This window comes from Solenopsis invicta, chromosome 3 (assembly GCF_016802725.1).
Source record: "Solenopsis invicta isolate M01_SB chromosome 3, UNIL_Sinv_3.0, whole genome shotgun sequence".
Classification (NCBI taxonomy): domain Eukaryota; kingdom Metazoa; phylum Arthropoda; class Insecta; order Hymenoptera; family Formicidae; genus Solenopsis; species Solenopsis invicta.
Window position 1 is genome coordinate 27,248,130 of NC_052666.1, and position 19,578 is coordinate 27,267,707.

The 19,578-nt window shown below is 43.3% G+C and overlaps 1 protein-coding gene across 3 annotated transcripts in view; it reads left to right on the top strand.

Moving 5' to 3' along the window:
* LOC105207872 (GATA-binding factor C) overlaps positions 1-12,062 on the top strand; it is an 86,650-nt gene extending 74,588 nt beyond the window's left edge. For all 3 annotated transcript variants that reach the window (XM_039446435.1, XM_039446437.1, XM_039446436.1), the window contains exons 6-8: positions 6,719-6,908; positions 7,642-7,844; positions 8,973-12,062. In XM_039446435.1, the coding sequence (XP_039302369.1) occupies positions 6,719-6,908; positions 7,642-7,844; positions 8,973-8,999 (420 nt within the window). In that variant the 3' untranslated portion in view covers positions 9,000-12,062. The remainder of the gene's footprint in view (positions 1-6,718; positions 6,909-7,641; positions 7,845-8,972) is intronic.
* Positions 12,063-19,578: the final 7,516 nt, after the last annotated feature.

A 19,578-nucleotide genomic window follows, 5' to 3' on the forward strand; every position in this document is an offset into this window, starting at 1 on the left:
TAGATGGAATTCTCCGTCTGCAGCGTTGCTTCTAAACTAGAGGCGAAAAGTAAAATTTCATCACATCGTGATTTAACATATAAAAAGCATTAAAGAACGGATGAAGTAAGAGCAAATCTGCGAAACCCATGAACATTGCGTCTGCTTGATTATATTTTAACAGACATAGAATTCGAAGGGAATAATCATTCGTTTATGCCTGAGTAATCTCCGGAAAGAAAAGAAATCAAATAATTTAAGGGTGCCTCGTTTTCGAAGGGTGTCTATGAGTGAAGCGCTGTTCATTGACATGTGAGTTCGATAAAAATCAAGATAGTCGATCGACGAAACTTTGCGATTAAATCCGCTAGAGAAAGTCTCCGATGTAAACGTCTTTCGCGGCTATTTTCGTCGCTTAGGTCGTAAACAACGGCACCGGATGCTGATCCGGGACACTCATTAATTCTACAAGGTTGCTCGGTAAAAATTCGGCCCCTCCGACGAAGTAGCGCGGGAATACGGGCCCGGGACTTGCTCTTTCAATAACAAAGTCAGCTGTAATCCAAGCTGTTGCCGGTCGTCACGCGGGAAGACCTCCTGGTTGAAGGACGGACCCGGGCCCGTCCATCTCACGTGCGTGCGCGGTCACGACCGAAAGGTCCTGGGCCCCGAGGCCCAGGAGTCGAACTTCTAGTATTACACGGACTGTGAACGGATTAGTCCGCGACAAACAACGTATTTTGCCGGTGTTTTAGTTTCCGAGAAAGGAAGGCACGATCGAGTTCACATCGATGTTTGTTGCGGCTCCAATCGGCGCTTAAATCTCGCAATTTCTTTGTTCCGCAAAGTGCGAGGCCTAACGAGCGACATGTCTCTTCTCTCCGATAGTTTGAAAAGCGATAGACACGCTCGCCGTTTGAAACGGAAAAAGCGAGGGGGTTCTAATGTCACGTTAATATTTCCGAAAACAGAAATTTAATCGTTTTTTTGCAAACGTCTTATGTACTTATTACAGTCGCGTATCTCACGACTGCGAATTACCGTCGAATTCCTGTTAATCAATTTATGCTGCGACGGGACGCGGTAACGTCTCTACAAGGGAGATCGTCGCGAGCATATCAAGTGGCACGAAACGGACTTCGACGTAATTCGGACTTCTACGTAATTCGATTTTATAACTTCCTCGCAAATCGGCTCTTTTATCGACCGCGGAGGCCCAACGTCTTCGTGGAGCTACCTTCCGGCGTGTGTCGCGACTGCAAAATGTGAAATTAGCATAACGCAGTCGTATAACTGGACAGTAAACTGTTCACCCTTCTGAAAGGAAAATTTTTACACGAGAAACCTTATTCTTCTTTTACAAATTGAATTCGTCATTTGGATTTATCTGCTTCAATTTTCGGAATAATTATCGTCTAAACTCGTCATTAAAATTCGACCAGATGTCTCGAAAGAAGAAATAGACGGAGGAGAGTACACTGTAAAAAATAAAATGCTAATTTAACTGGACTTTCTGTGACATTTTTTTTTTTTTTTTTTTTTTTTTTACTGTGTATTTACCACGAAGCGCTGCAACGCGTTTATTTTTTATTTGTATTCTTTTTATTTCGCTGAGGTAAATTCCGTCTCGAGGCGTAACGATCTTTCTGTCCCAAGCTTCTTTTTCAAGACAACTGGAGAGAGACGGAACGGAGCAGTCCTAAAATTATTTCTCTTATCGGTCAATCACAGTGTCAAATGTATATATATATATATATATATATTATATATACCCGCAGTACATACGCGCGCACGCACACACCGCACGCGTAACAGCGACCAACGAGATCGAGATCCATATCGGAAAAGACAAGGTGCCTCTGTTCTACGTGAGGACTCTCTGGTCGTCCTCGACTCATCTTCTTCTTCACCTTCGCAGATATGAGCCGTGAAGTATAGGTCTTCGTCCTGTTTCATTGCCTTCTCGTTCTCTTAATAAGCAACAATGGAAATTCCTCTGCGCCGCGCGTTTATGTTATATGAGAAGATTAAACCTTTGTTGTTCGCGCCCGGGTCTGTCATTATCTAGTTTTAATTACGCGACTCTGTCGCGGAAGATCTTAAATTGCTTGCCAGATTGTGATGCGCGCGCGCGCGCGCGCGCGTCCACGTTCGCGAACGCGACGAACTAAGTAACGACGTGAAATCTTCGATCTTTATGAAGTTCATAAATATTCGCAGTTTATAATTCTGTTAAGATTGATAAGGAGTTACATGGCTTCATCAACGTCGGTTAGCGTTAAGGTTATCTATCATCAAACGGGCGCTGCGAAACAGCCATAATTATTGCTCCGGAGCATTATTATTCATGCTATTGTCACACACCGTGAAAGGCTGCGCGTTGTCGTGCATCGCGTACTTAAAATTCGCTGCGCCGGGCATTTTAAAACACCCCTCCGCAACGCGGTCGAAAGTGGACCTATACTCGCGAATGGGGCGTGAGGTTCGATCTCCGAACGAGCGCGCGATCGGTCGACAAAAAGATTTCCGAAATTTCAGCCGTGCCGCTGTTTCCTGGCGACTAGATTCTTTTTATTCATTTAACCTCATCCGCGATACGGACGTGCCAGGCTTGCAATTTCGTATGCGATCCGCGCGCAGTTGCATCGTGTGCGATCACATCAATCTGCATACGAATTCCCGGTCTTTCCTCCACCTCGTCCATCTTTCCACCTTATCTCGCAGTTTACTTTTCGCTTCCCTCTCTCTTCCCTCCCCCATCTCTTTTTTTCGTTTTTTTACGCGTTCTCCCTTTTCCGCCGGTTGGGTACGTTTCTCCTTTTTATTTCCCTTTCTCTCCTCGACGCGGCATCGTCTCTTTTGTTCGCACTTTCGGACACCCGCGAACTCCCACGAACCTCCGGTGGTTCCTATTAAATCCATTGGTATTGTATTCAAATTGGTTCGAGCTTTCTACCTGTACGTCCGCTCGTCTTTACCGTGTCGTTTTCTCGACCGCTCATCTGGTCGCTTTGTCGCTCATTAAAAGATCCATTAACGGTTAACTAGTATTTCATACGATCTTAACGTTATAAAACAGGGCACAGTATAGCGAGCGCAAAGCGTCATAATTGTCATAGGTGTTTATTTAATGTATTTAAGGCAATTGGAATTATAATTTTATTTTATTTTATTTCATTTTTGGATGCCTGCGAAACGCCCAAAACTGAATCTGCTGGAAGTAAAACTAAGATGCATGTCCCCAATAATCAGACATGTAACGATGCAGAATCAAGAGGCTGTTGAATTTTTATCAAATAATTCACGATATAAAGTGATTACGTAATTAACTGAAAAATGAAAGATAAAATCTTATCATTAACATACAAAAATGTGAAATAGTTTAAATTATTCCGAAAATAATTCAAACTTAAGCATTTAAATGAACCATCACCTGGACACTCTAAAACGTTTATCTTTAACATTCTAAATGCTTATCCCAAACTGGTTACTGGACCTTATTTGTAACCGGAGAATGATCTTAATATTTTTCTCTCGTAGCAAACCGTGAGATTTTTCGACGTTTTCGTATCTAATTATTGCGAAATTTTTTTCACGCACGCGTTAGTATTTCGACCGCATCGACCGGCGCAGTGTGTAAGAAAAAAAAAGCCGGTTCGCAAAGAGCCGCCGCGCGTTTCATCCCAAGACAACGAGAGTGACCGTTAATTCGGCAAATTCGGCCAATTGCGTAATTCCGAAAAGAGTCGTTGACCGTCTGGACGCCGCGCCGCGCCGCGTCGGGCTATGGGTGGTGCGAAAGACAAGCAAGAAAAAAATCGCGCCGGGGGCTGCGGGACGGTCAAATCCGCAGGGGGAGGAAAGAGGAGAGAATGATGCGCCTCCACACGCGCACGCACTCACACCACCTTCTTCGCGCAATACCGGGAACCTTTTCCCCCCAAGTTGGCAGTTGTGTCACGTCGCGGCGACTACAAAGCGCCGCGATTCCTCCCTCCCTCCACTCCTCCCTCGTACCGGCCCGACTCGATGCAATACACAACACTTGCATACCATACTTATTTCGTACTTAAGCATCGCACGGAGCGCGTGTGCATCGCACACGAGCGTAGGTTTCGCCGCATATACAGGGTGAGCCGATAATTAAGTTCTTCCTCGAGTCGACGCTCGTCATTACGTTTCTTTCCTTCGCAAAGCGCATTCTTTTTCACGAGGTATTTATCTTTAGACCGCTATTGAATTCGAGACGCGATCCAAGCTGAACTTTCGTTCGACCGTACAATTTATCTTATTGATTATCCCCGTGATCGGAGAGTGCGAGTTTAGTTTCTTGTTCTGCCGACACTTCCATTTTACTTTACAGCGATTTCTCCGTATTCTTCGTGTTTCAGATAATCGCATTCATGGCGCGCGCGCGCGCGCGCGTGCGCCTAACGATTGGATTTTGTCATTCTTTCAATTTTCTTTTTCGTATGCGGTTGAAAGGTAGTAATTTTCCTTCCAGCCCGATCACCCCTTACATAAATAGATACAGCGCAGGTTGTCTTCTTTCGTGAATGCGTGCGTGCCGCACGAATACGCTTTCATGCCGATGAATGATGCATCGCGGACAACGCGCGCCTGCGTTAGGCATCCGTGTGTAAATAATGGATTAATTAATAAAAGTGCACGCCCGCACCGGACTTCCTCCTCCTTTTTTTTTATTCTCTACGTGGTCATTATCCCTCGTGGAAGATAATTTTCATATAAACAGGGCAGATGTGCATCCCGCAGCCTACATCGTTCTACTGCGTTTTCGTCAAAAACAAACGCCGTAGCGTGTCTCGCCTCCATTTCGTTCGATTTTCCTTTGACTATAATTATTAATGACATAATGACAGCACGTCAATGATTTTATTCGCTAGAAGCCGTGCTCTTAACTCGTAAGCGCGCTCGCGTGACGTTTTTAAAAAGAATTCATTTTTATTTACGCATTGAGAAAAAATTGATTGAAAAACTAAAATATTTAGTCCGATACGCGCAATTAAATATCGAGTTGATTTAATTAAGTCTTGGTTAAAAAATTTGAATAATTGATAGGAATTATATCGTTTTTACGCAACTAAATAGCTGCTGAATCAACTCAATGTTCAGTTGTACGTATCGGGGATTAAATATTGTACTTTTTTTTAACAAATTCTTTTCTCAGTGTAAATAATTATAATCTGAGACATGTTTCAAACATAAAGTAATATAATTGTCAAACATTGGAAATTCAAGAACTATATTTTTAAAAATACTTTTCTATAATATATTAAATTATTAAATTAAATTTATAGCTTACAATGTCTAGGCCAGTTTGACTTCTACGCGAAAAGCTTGCGGATTCACTTCTCTCAATGTATAGATTAATTTTGATCTCCGATTAATTCTTAGAATTAGAAAAAAGATAAAAAGTGAGTTATCAAAGTTAACGCACATTGAAAATGGATATAAATCGAGCTCGAGGATGATGCCACGCATCGAGTACCACCGTCCCGTTCGCTTGACCGTTTACTTTTAGCAAGCGTTATCGTTAATTTCGATCGAAATGAGAAGCTGACGACCTCCTACGCCTCCTTCTCAACGAAACAATACCGCGGCGCCTCTTCGTGCGAACGCGCGGACGAGGCGTGGTCGCGCTGGATGCACAACGGTGACGTAGCCTCTCGCGAATTGTGCTCGAGGACTGTCGATTTGTTAATTGCACCGGCTTCCAGAGACTACCAGGAATCTGAGGGATTCCTTAATTGCGCGCTCTGGTCTGGTAAGCCGGCGAGATTACGTCAGTGATGTTGCGCCGCGCTCGATCTCTCGCCGCGACGCGACGTCTCGTTTCGCTTCCAGATTCAATTCCGAGATAACGAACGAAACTGCGCGTCACTGACATTAATACTCGTATCATTCGGGTAATAAGAGCTGAAGCGATTTTAAAATCGGGCGGCCCTTTCCCAAATCTAGTATTAGAAATGAAATCGTCGGAGTGGATGCGCCAGGCTGACGGCGCGGCGCTCTGACTCTCGCAAACGAGAGAGACGCGAGGAGAATTGATTTAGCTAGGACGCCATGGCACGAGCATGGGAATCCGAATGGAACGTTGCGGAGAGGAAAAATCGCAGATTGAAGTTTAGAATAAAGAAGGGTATTCCCTGCGCTCTCTGCCGTCCGTCGAACATGCAACACGCGATGATTTACGATCCTGTGTACGGAGCGCATTGCCGAGCACATCGCCGCGCGCAGTCGAACGAAGAAAACGCATCGCGCGCGCGCGCGCGAGCGCGTTGCACTCCAATGAATAACATCTTCCGACGATCGCGATGCTTCCTTCTTATTTCTCTTTCCCTCCTTCCCGTTGCGTCACCGCATTGTTCGCGTCGGTAATTTTACGGTCCTTCCTGGGCTGGATTTTTCATGTCCATCATTACATATAGTTCTTTTATTCTCTCTCTTAAAACTATCTCACGGAAATGTCGCAATGAGATAGTGGTGTTACGTATCATTTTATTTTCTTCAAGATTCAGCGCGTTACAATTTCTTTGAGATTCAATTAACGATTCTGTCTTTATCGCAATCATAAATTTCCATGGTTAAGTACTTTGTCTAATAATTCTTCTTACCCAATAAAGGAGTGAGCCGTGATTGTCGTATGCAGGATAAGTCACGCGCTCTTTATGTAGTATAAACTTTAAACTTAGCGAACTGTTGTCTACGACTGTTGCAGGTGAACCGACCGCTGACGATGAAGAAGGAGGGCATCCAAACGAGAAACAGGAAGCTCTCGTCGAAAAGCAAGAAGAAGAAGGCCGGCGGCTGCCTAGGCCTCGGTGGTGTTATGGGCGACATGATCAAGGCCAGTGGACACCTTGATCTCGACAACAAGCCCTTCCACTCAGGATTCGGATCGCCAATGGGTAAGTTGAATCTTTCGACTTGCGGAAACTTTTCTGTTACAAATTTAATAATTTCAACGGAAAAGAACCATTTTGCTGACGTATCTAAAAATTTATGTACGAATCTGAAAATAATTTTCTATCAAACTAATTATTAAGAGTTAAAGTGCAGAAATAGAATTCAATTAAAATGTACGGAGGTCAATGCAGGGCTGACCCTAATTATTCTTGTGTGTAATAATATGTAATTAATTGAAGATTAATAAAGCAGATGTTTCAAAATAGTTATGAAAAAAGGGTGATTAGCAATGCTGCAAAAAATCTTGATCTTCTGGCGTCCAGATTGAGCGTCCTACATAATTATTTTTTAGTCTAATGGAAAATTATTTTCCATTAGACCAAAACCGTACCCAGCTAAATTTTTTGTTTTAGCTAATAAATCTTTTAACAAAACCACTCTTTCCGTGAAGGTATTTTTAAAGTTGCGTTTTAAATACATTTAGAGACAGAGATTATCTTCTACATCTAACCCGCGAAAACAGATTCATGTTGAATTTAGATTCAAGTTAGATTAGCGGCCACGCACTTGACATAAAGATTCGCGATTTGTACGACGATGATTTCTTGATATAATCATCATTGTAAACAACTCAGTACGACCGAAAAGAATTCGCCGGTGTCTCGGGATCTCTTATGTGAAATTCATATGCGTGGGGGGATTTTAAAAGGGCGACGCTTCCCATTATCGTTTCAGGTACGTCGCAGCATCATCACACGATGCATCCGGCGATGCAGCATTACATGTATCACACGGGTGTCGGCGTGGCCGGAGGTCTTCATCAAGGATTTGCGCCACCGGCGCCGCCCCCCATCCACCCGCACTCGCATTCGCATTCCCATTCTCATCACATGACGAGTCTTCAGGGTCTGCAGCTGGCGGCTACGACGAACGCAATGGTGAGTGCACGATTGTTACCTTCATCGGCGATTGACCAAAGGCTTCGGCCGCCGATAATCGATCAGGATCTACCGCGTGGAGTTCCCCTCGAGTCGTGGAGCCGAACTTTAACGCGCTGCAACTACCACGATAGCGAAATGATTTGACCGGCGTCATTTAGATCCATAATTTCCAAATGCTTTACATTACTTGATGGAGAGATTTAAAGAAGTTTGACACAGTGCTGGAAACGTTAGGTGATTGAGTAATTCGGGCAGTTCGAGTTTCAAGCTCTGATGTCAAATAATTTGAATCTTTTTCGATCTCAAAGGTTTTCGAACTGTTTGAACTTCAGATCCGAATGTTTGAACCTAAATTTCCTAAAATATTAATAAAAGAAAAAAAATTCGCGAAAAACTGCTCTTTTGTTTTCAATGCACACTGCGCTTCCAAATATTCTTTACTGCTAAAAATGTCATGACAGTCAATGTATTTTTTTAAGTTAAACGTTAAATTTAAAGTATCTATAATGGAAAAGTATGTGCATGAAATTTAGTGCATTTTTGATAACGGTTAAATGTTTTTTAATGTACCTGCTTGAAATTTGCTTCCGTTATATTACACTAAATTTTGAACTGTTTGAACTTCAGAAACAACGAATCGACATTATAGCCGATCACTGCTCATATTCGAACTGTCCGAATTTTCCGAAATATTCAAACTACATGCTCTTTTCTTTGTACTGTTCGAATAGATCGAATATTATAATACGTGCAAATCTCTTTGAATCCTCTAATTCAATGTACAAAATATAAACGTAATTTTCGCGAATCACATTGCTCCGAATATTAAGGGCTACTTGCACCAATGCCGATTAACTTAATTGCCGATTAAGTGTCAACCGTGATTGGTCAATTTTACTTAACGACAAATGCGATCGGTCAATTCCGATAGAAAAATCAGCCGATCAAGTTAATCGGCGTTGGTGCAAGTGGCCCTAAGTTTCGATCGTCGCTACTAGTGCAATTTCCACGAATCCGTCTCTGTTTCCAAGCGCTAAAATTAATCGCGCGCGCGAAAGGAGAACCTTCACTCGCGGCCGGCAAGTAGAGCATCTCAAGAGTGTGGTAATCTTTGTCTGGTTTCAGACCGGCTGGCGATCGGAGTACACATGAATCGTGAGTGACTAGCAGCTCAGGACGCAGCCCACCACTGTCTCGTTGTAATGTAAAAAGAAAGGAAAAAAAACCCAGAAAAAAAAAGAAAAACTAAACACAGAAAGCGCTCCTCTTCTCTTTCTCGCACGCGGGCCTCCTCGAGCCATGGGGCCACGATCGATCACTGACGACACGAAAATCCCGACACGCGGGATCCCGGGGACTCACGGTCCCTGTGCACTCACTGACGGCCGTGAGAGCGCCTGTCGGATCTCTCTCAAGTGAAAGCTCATGTAAATATGTAAAGTTTTATGTAGGGCCATCGAGCCCCGGCCCCAAGTACAAAGGAAAAATCAGCTACTGTATTGAGTCTTATATATGATATATAGCATGTAAATAAATACATAGATACAAGAATTTATATATTATGTGCGCGCGTACGAGCGAATGTACGTCTGTGTGTGAGCGAGTGCATCGGGGAAGGGTGGATGCGCGTGTGCTTGTGATGACCTGATGTTTTAGGTGACTCCTCGGAGGATTCTGGGCGAACGAATTAGAATGCCGGGATCGTCGCGCGGGACCATAATACGCGTTACGGTCCTCCCGCGCGACGATCGACGGCGACGGCGACGGTGCGGTGCGGCGTGGCGCCGCGGGGAGATCCGCCGGATCGCGCTTCGCGCCCAAAATCGCTTTCCGAGTGCGAAGAGTCGAAGGCGTGGGAGTGCTGCCGCGAGTGCGCGCGGGGTTCCGGAATACACGCGCGTTCCATGCTACGCACGGAAGTCGACGCGGTATCGTGCAATTTCGAGAGAGAGAGAAACGTTTATTGGCGGGCGTTCGTAACTCGGTGCGGGATCGTTTGGACGTACCCTCAGAGATCCTCGCCGTCGGTCGGTCGCGCCACGCCGCGCCGCGCCGCGCCGCGCGCTCGCGTGTCGCTTCGCCGTGAGACTTTCCGAGACTCCCCGTCGAAGCCCCGTGTCGTTTCGGCCGCAATTAAACGGAACGGCAATTAGCAGTCTCGCAAACGGTAATTTACGAAGCTCGCTATATCCTACGCTGACTCTTTCGAAAGAGAGAACGTCGAAGCGTTCTCTCTTTTCACAGAGCGACCACTACTTTTCACTATGTAGCAATCTAGTTCGTTAAAAGGAAAAAAAAATTGATGTTTCTCCCTCCGGCGTTTTTTATTCGAGTAGACACGCGCAGCAATAATCGGAGGCACTTCGATCGCTCGCTCAGTGCCCGTTTTTTGGGGAACATTGTTTTTAAGGAACACGATATATGGTTACAGCCAATTGCACGCGGAATTCAGTATCTCTTTCCAAAGAAGAGTCGATCGAGCCACGGCCGAGAAGCACAATTAATTTCCCAGGAATTGAAATGCCTTTTCACGATATCTCGAGGTGAATTGAACCTCGATCGCGGATTATAAATACCGGTAGTTTCCGAAATCGAGCTTTTTCTTTTTTTTTTCTTCTTCTTCTTCTTTCCTTAGAACTTTTGATTGTACCTTGCCTCTGTCTGTCCACTGTCGGCGTCCATTGGTCCAGCACCGTTCTGTGTGTCGTACCGGTTAGTGATAGTTCACATAAGTGTAATAAAAGCGCATAGAAGGTAAATTCGTAAATTATATACGAGAGGCCTCCGACGATCGCGATCGAGCGGGCCGACCCGACGCGTCTCGATGCGATCGCCGGATCGCACGAGCGTTTAGCTTCATAATTTAGTCACGGCGGATACGAAGGATCCACACACATACACACACACACACACACACACACACACACACACATATGCGCTCACACATGTACATTCAGACACGTATACGTACACCGAACAGCAACAGTCGGCGCAAAAAACACGAGAAACACGCGACTAAAGGCAAGTGTAAATTTTGTATCTTCGAAATTGTGTATCGTTATTGTAATGATATAGTATATATATAATATATTATATATATTATATGTATATTATATAATATATATATATTATATATATATGCAAATGTGAAGAAAATAAAATATATGTATTATAAATATATATTGGATCACGCGGACGGGCGACCGTCGCGCGCATTAAGTGATTGTGCATAATTAGCAACTAATTGCGCATCATAAACAACCATGCATATAAATAGTCAACAGGATATAATTGAAGACTCATCGGCGAGTGAACACGAGATGTCGCACGAGAGGTGAGACACCGGGTGATCATTAGCATTGTCATTATCGCTATCGGTCATCATCGATCGATTGTCCATTGATTGATCGCTAACTCGTGAGAGACACGCTCGCTTGGGTTCCGAACACATTGTGATTTTTCGATTTTAGAGGTTTTACCACTCGCGTATGTTTTTTGCGACTAATTAGACGTACATAGGTAATACGAAGGGTGAGAGGGGAAGAGAGTCGAAAAGGGAAGGGGGAGAGGGGTAGACAGACGACGATAGATTCGTGATTTCGGGAGGAATCGCGCGGATACCTTTTCCTCCCGCCGCGACGTATAAAAAAACGTAGCGAGCAGGGCGGTAAGCCCTACGGGATTCCACGGGGGGAGGGGGGATGACGACGATGGTGGCGGCGATTTTCCAAAAGACTGAGGGAACGAAAGCAAAAGTCGGTATCGACGGTCATTTTCGTGCGAGGTCTTCACGCGTCCAGATGGGTAATGAAAAAAAGGGGGCCGTGGAAGAAGGAGAGGAAGGAAGCATCTATTAAATAGTATTATTAGGAAGTAGCGTGTAGCCTGTGTAAAAACAAAAAAAAAATATATATATATATGATTTTTAAGAGAGGGGTCGATCGCATCCGCACAAACGCGCGAACAGGAGGTTAAAAAGGTTTGGCGAAATTAGGGATGCGCACCGAGACGACGGGAGAGAGAACCTTGAGGGGAGAAAAGGGGGAAAGAGACGAAAGGGCGGAGCGATCCTTTCGCACGTGACGGGCGTGCGGCGAGGATGTTTATTGGATGTAAAAAGTGACACATTGTAAGATACCATTGTAAAAAGAGGTTTTAACTTAAAATAAATTAAATGATAAATCACGCATACACACCGACCAATCTTTAATCGAATATTATGTGATTATAGATGTGCATATGTACAATGTATAGCATTACGATGCTCCCTCTCTATTTCTCTTTCTATTCCTCTCTTTCTCCGTCTTCCTTCCTCTCGTCGCCTCTCTGTCTCTCTACCTCTCGCTCCTTCCACCTCTTCCTCTCGCGCTTAAAACCGTCCGTATTCTTCTGTCCTGTTGCCTCGACTCGACACCCGATTCATTTATTCCCGCAGAACCGCATCCGGTTGTTTTTCTCCTAATCGCCGATATCGCCGATAGTATCGTCGTCGCGTTATCACCGAGACGACGCGAATCTTTCTCGACAACCCGAGATCGGTGCGCGACGACTTTTGTTCTTTGATAAATCACACGCACCGTATAACTGGGTATTATGGAATTATTAATGATTTTATTCTCCCGTATACGTGTTTCTTTCTCTCTCTTGTGGCAAGCGTGACGATGTTGTATCGTTATCTCGGACGATGTCGCGCCGCCGTCGACACGCCGCTCCCGCGAAATGAATTTCTTTTCGCTTCGAACTCAAGTGAGAGAGAAAGAGAGAGAGAGAGAGACCCGGGCTCTCTTAATCAATCACGCGTGCCGATAATAATATCGTTACGGAATTATTAATGATTCCATTTCGCCCGCATCGCGGCGTCCGTAATATCATTATCGGGCGATGTCGTGAGCGAAATTCTTTTGGCGTTTAGAAACAATGGCGGTGCCGTGTGATAAATCGCGCGGGCGACAACGGTGATATAACTCGTACCGCGATCGAGTCGTATTGTTCGGCACGCTGTCGACCGACAATACGCGTAGATTGCAAAATTCTATTAACATCGTTGGCAAAACAAACACGCGGGAGCGTGTGCATTTTTTTTTCTTTTTTTTTTTTTCATGACTAGTCACAATTAATCATGAGTGGCATCCAAAGCCTGTCAAGCCGTTGCTGCTTTGTTTTAAAGGTCCGTTCGCGTACGTATTTTACAAGTACGTTTGCATGTTTAGTCTCCATCGAGTTTCGCAATTTTAGTAACAAGTTAATAAGCTGGTCGGAAAATCCCAGTCTCTCAGCGTCATCAAATAACGTATTCATTACGATATGTATTCATTTGATTATTCACGCGATGGATACGACGGATTCAATGTCGAATGTTCCGTTAAAAATTAAAGAATATTTTTTTGCTTCCTGCAATAATTGTGCGACGATTTTAGACGGATTAGTCCTTTTCCTTAACTCGAGAGTAGTCACCTGGGATATTCTCTACGTTCCAGCAACAAGAAAACGAAGTTAATGCAGTAATTTTCGTTAATGAGCGAGAATCCGTACTTATTTTTTCTTCATTTTTTTCAAAAAACATTGAGCATAAATTTATATACACATAATTATAGAACAGGTGATCGTTTACCCCCCTCCAAAATAATTCGGCAATTATTCTCGAGTTAAAAGATATAATTTAATTGGGTTTTAACGGGTGAACAAGGTGTTTACATGTAATTTCAGGTAGCAAACGCGAACGAGATAACGCCGTGTTGCCGTGATCATCGCAAAATGCAAATAAATCTTTCTCCTCGATATGATGACATCGATATCATTGAGCGCGACGACTTTAACGTTACGTTCGACGTGTTAATGAGTTTGATAATAACAGGGAGATCGTGTCTCACGATAGACGTAAAGAGAAACGAGACAGCGGAAAAACGTCGCACAACCATTCCTCGTAACAGGATCGATTTTCGATCCGATCTCATGCTTACAAAGTGTTCGATTACATCAAAGTATAGTAAATTAATGCGACTCAACATGGCATTTCGCGCGATGATACAACTCCGCTCGAGACACTCGATGATAAATTGTAACGACACGTGCGTAATAAAGGTCACACACGTTAACTTTTTGTCTTCTTGGATTCTTTTCTCTCCTGTTACAACGGCGATATCCGAGATGTTACGAAGAAGTTATATTTGTAGAAATTTTGTACAATGCAGCTTGAGAACGAGATTGTATATGGAAGAGATTTTTGCATTGCGGGGTCCGATTGCGAGTGATTAGATGATATATATATAAGAATAACAATTGTACATATATAATTGTTATTTCATCTATTATACAAAAGAAGTGTTGAAGCGCAAAGTATGCAGGAGCTTAAAGTGAAAAATAAACGGTTATCCTGTACAACTAACTCTAAATTGTATCGTAACCGTCTCTCTTTCTCTCTTTCTCTCTCTCTCTACTGTGTATTTACTTGAAAATTTATAAATGTGTGATATATCTACTTACTTAATTACGCGACGTGTCTTCATTCACTCTTCCCAAACCCTGCCGCATATTTTATTATTTCAAAAACCGCTGAATATTTTTTAATAAATTATTAAATTCTCATATAAATTAATTAATTTAATAATGAATTTTTTTCTTTCATACATGATTTTTAAACTTAATAAATCATGTAAGCATGCATTATCTTGTATGTGCATACAGATAAAAAAACATTTGGCGAGTAAAAGTTAAAGATAACTTTACAAGAAAAAGTTCATCGAAGTATTAAGTTCGTTGGGCTTGTTACAAGAATTTTTTTTCCATTCCAGAGGACAAACTAGAAGACCACTATCACTGCGACTCTCGAGTAAATCCCGCCGGCATCTCGATCGGCTTCCGAGAGTCCCGAGAATCACGAGGTCGCGCGCTCGCTCGTTCTATGAATTAGAAAATCGGTAGAAGCGAGTGTGTCATCGTCTGAATCTCCAAATCCTTGCTTACGCGCCTTTGCGCAAGTCGGCCTTCCTCGTTTCACGGCGAATTAGGTCCGGATGGGCCCTTCGCCGAGGGTTAAAAGGGACCGGAGTCGAGATATCCGAGGAGAGTCGAGCCAGCAGCTGCTTACGTTCGATCGTACGGCCGAATCGCCGACGTTGACCTTCTGCCGCGGGATTCTACGACGAAGAAAGAGAGAGATAGGGAGAGAGGAGAGAAGAACGTGAAGAGGAACGGTCCTAGATAGCCCTGGCTAGAGAGGATATATACTTCCTATAAAAGTGACCGGGATTTCGCGTAATCCCGTTTCTCTAGGGTAGCGGAATAGAAGAGATGGGATACCTATCTAAGGTATCTCCTCCCCAGCCGAAGCTCTCTCACGAGCGCACATGATCCTCCTTTTCTTCGTGCAAGCTGCGAGGTGGAATCAAGGGAGGTCCCGAATTCTCTCTCTGCTTTGCGGTTTACCGCAGATTTCTCGCTAACAATGTTGGAGAACGAATGTCTCCTTGAAACGTACCAGCTGATCGTTCCGATAGCAGCGATAAAAATTCTTAGAGTCATTCAGAAATTTTTTTAATTTCACTAAATGTCTATGGTGGAATGCTTCGCAAGAATTAAAACTGTGATATAAAAAACTTTAATTGTAAATACATGAAATATGTATTTAAAGTTTCACGCGTAAAACTTTTACGTTGCGCGCGATGTTTAGAAGAAAATTATTCGAAAATGATGTAAATAATATTTCATTTTTATCGCATGAGTTTTAAGCATTTTTTTTTTTTCTTTACATCAAGCGTACAGAATTTGATAAATTTGACGTGACAATTCATAAAAAATCAGCATAATGGTCCACGCTTTCACTTTTTCGCAAGAACGCTTTTGAATATTACGACACGTTTGCCGATTTCCACGTCACTTTGTACAGTGACGCACTAACGTAATCCATCGACGTTTTCGTAAGTCGAGGAAATCGGGATAAATGTCCACCATCGAAGTCTTCGAAATGGATCGGTGCTGCGTGAACGACACTCGGTTCGGTGAATGCGGAGTCACTTTGGCGTGGCAGGACTTTGGGTCTGGTAATCCCTTCTGTATATCCTGCCGCAGGGGTCAAGCACGTGGGGTCAGTCTCACGTCGAGTGTGAAACTTAGATTCAGAACGCATAGCCTGAAATAAATAATCAATCGTGGGATTTGTACGCCGAGTGTCACGATCGAGGGTTGTATCGTCATCCCGCGGACCTCTTGGGGCCAGGACTCGACGTAGATGCATACATAGATTATAAGTAAGGAAATAAATATCTGCGTATAGCATACTTATCCCACGTGCGATCGAATTCGAGTAAACGCGAGGAAACTTGTGCATTTTAATAATTTTAAATTGATATTTTTAAATATTAAAAACTATTGAGACAGAAGAAAGATATCTGTGTTGAAAATAATTTGGAAAATTGTAAATTTAGAGTCACTGCATCAATTGCCAGGAAATGACTGTTTAAGAAAAATATTAATATAAGATTTTAAAATAATAACTGCAAATGAATATTATTTTATATCTAATTTTCATATAGAATAGATTGGCAAAATATCGACTTTTACTTGAAAACATAATTACATTAAGTTTTCATTGGTTCACTGAATCAGTTCAATTTTTTGATTGTTCGCTGACTGGTGCAGTGACCTTTTATCGGCAAAAAAAAAGAGATACTGCTTTAAAAGCCTGCAAAATATGGTAATGCTTTGACGAACGCGGATTTGTAGTATTAATTGTAATGAGGGAAATGGGACTCGCGGATTCGGGATTTCATTGGCGTTGATATCGGTGCTCCTATCGCAGACGCAGATTTCACGCGACCGATACGCACGTCCGCATAATAAGCTCGGAAATATCGCGTGCACGCAACGATTGCGCACGATACAACTGTCAGGCCGGGACAATTCGCCGGCCGTGCTGCCGGTTCGCTATTGAACCCTGCTGCAACCCGTACAAATGACCAGCCTAGATTCCTCTCGAATCGTCCGCGTTTTCTATCGGAGCCGCAGCATTATTAATAGGCGCACGCGACTTTATTCCACGCATCACGCACACGATGCGACTCGGTGGTCCAAGTGGAAGACTCTACGAGGGGAAACGAGTTAACTCGTTTACAGATTTCCACAAGGCATCCGGCAACTTTTCCACGAAGTGTGATTTCTCGGTGTTGCCTTGGCGCGCATGCTATCTTAATTAATTTTCTATATACTATCAGCGCGATAAAAGCTTTTACTGATAAATATATTAATAACAACGATAACGTGAGGTAATTTGTTATTCTTCGTAATAATCTGTATAAATCTTATCAACTTATCTTGTACATTCATTAAATGGAACAAATCAGTGTGTTATAATAATCATTAACACAGAAAAAAAATAGTATCAAACATTAATATCAAATTAGAATTAATATATTTGTATATGCTATTTAGCAATAATTGTTGAATATAATTTCTTGCTCATATATGAAACAATGATAATTGCTGTTATAAAGATTTCATCTTCTTTAAAAACTTAATCTTAAATTTCAGCAAAATATTTTTTTATTTCAATATTATAATAGTCATCTAAAGAGCACAATATGATTGATAATAATAATAATGTTGAAAAATTTTAATTCTTGAAGACATTGTTATCTTCTGTCCATGATATTTCTTCCTTTCAACCTATGAAAATTATTAAATAATAAGACTATACATTTCTTGATGAAAATTCTTCATATAAGTAAATTTCAGTATAACGTCATTTCAATATTTATCATATTTTACAAATAAAATTATTCTTGAAACAAAAATGTTCTCGTTGTCTGTGGTTTAACTCGAAGTGACATACAATTTTGAAGAAAATACACAGAAATATATCAACGCGCGAATTCTCTGTGAAGATCACGCAACAGTGTTCCAGCTGTTAAATTATAATTGCTGAGGGCGAACGGAGAGAGCTTCGGGGTCCATCGGAGGAGGGAGGACCGCGTAATATAATCTACCGCGCGATCGGCGAGCATCGCCTGGTAGGTTCGTATCAAATAAGATAGAGCGCGGTTTGTTATATTTCTTGAGGAGAGAACAAGTGTCCATGCGAGCCCCGGGAGTGTAGGAGCAACAAAGTAGGAGGTGGGAGGGGGGCCGGAGGAGGTGGATCAGCAGCGTTATTAATGGGCACGATTACTTGGCGAAACTCGCGCCTTTGTGCGCCAGCCTCTTCTAACTCTTACCCCCGCGTGTCTCTCTCTTTCTCGCGCTGCCGCCTTCACTCCCGTTTCCCCTTCACCACCGTCTGAAACCCCATAATACCCACACGCGCATTCTCCTTTTACACCTGTGCACGACTGTCTAAGTTATGCATGGGATCCTCCCACAGAAACAATGCACCCGCTCCTCTGTCCCTTCTTCTTCCACGAGTCCTCTCTTTTTTTCCCCTCTCTCTCTCTCTCTCTCTGCATTTTTTGCTCGATAGTTTCATCCGCGCCGTGCCACGTCCGGTACTTGTCTCGCCAAATAATCATTACTCGAAACGATTTTGCAAGGCGCGTGCAATAGCGTACCGATAGAATCTGCAATTACGATCTCAAACTGACGCATCGTGTTTCAATTATTGTGGAAGGATCCGCAGCGTCCACTTGTGTAAAGCTACAGGAAGGTTCTCGTGGACTGTCATTGGCGCTTAATAATTTTTACGTAACACGATGCACACGCGCGGATTCCCTTTTCCACAATTGTACCGCGAGGTATACATTTCGACGGCTTTCTACAGTGCGTACGCGTATATCTTGTCTTACGTTACGTCGCGTTGTAACGATAAAAGGGAGCTATGTACATAGTGGGCAGAGGTCGGAGCGAGCCGAGCTCGGCGCGAGGCGACTTTATCGTTTAATTATCTATAAAAGCGCGTAATTACACATTTCGCCGCGGGTCGGTATTGCGGAGCCGCGAGGCCAGAAATTCGGCCGCACCGATTTAATTGCGGGCTTGCTCATGCGAGCGGGCCCGCCGATTGCCCGAGTATCTTGCGAAACCAGAGCCCGAGCATATAGGTGTACGGTGGAGAGGTATCAACGCCTCGAGGATGCTCTCGACGTCCGATTTCCGATCGGGCCGGCCGGCCGGCCGACCGGCCGACCGACCGGTCGATCGCAGCTCTCGATCGACTTCTCACCCTGGCACCTCCTCCATCTGCACACCCGTTAGCTCGTGCACCCTCTCGCTCTCTCTCTCTCTCTCTCTTTCTCTCTCTTTCTCTCTACCTCCTTTCCTGGGCGTGTTCCACCGTGCTTTCCGATGGATCGAGAAGCAAGCTCGCTGCCTGATGCACGTCGATACACATCCGACTGGATTAATCGCATCAACGGCTGACCCGCTCGAGACCCGCCTAATCTAATCTAATTGAGAACCGTGCTAGCACCGAGAGAATAAAAACTTAAATTGAACGTATCTTCGGTTGAGAAATAAAACAAAGGGACAATACGTTGTATTGTGCTGCAAGGACAATGTGAAAAAAATAGCTAACTTCTATAGTAATACGTATCCGTCTTTAAATCATTTCTTTTTTTTTTCGAGAAATACAATTGCTCTGGAAGTATTGTGCTCAAGAAGTATTGTGTCCGATATGAATAAGTTATAAAAAGTTAGGAAGAAAATAAAGCCAAGTGTCACGTTTCCTTTTGCAAGATGTCTTGAGAAATTGCTCGCGTTATTGTCCGAAACTAAGGAGGGAATAATATAGCCGAAAGAATGCGAT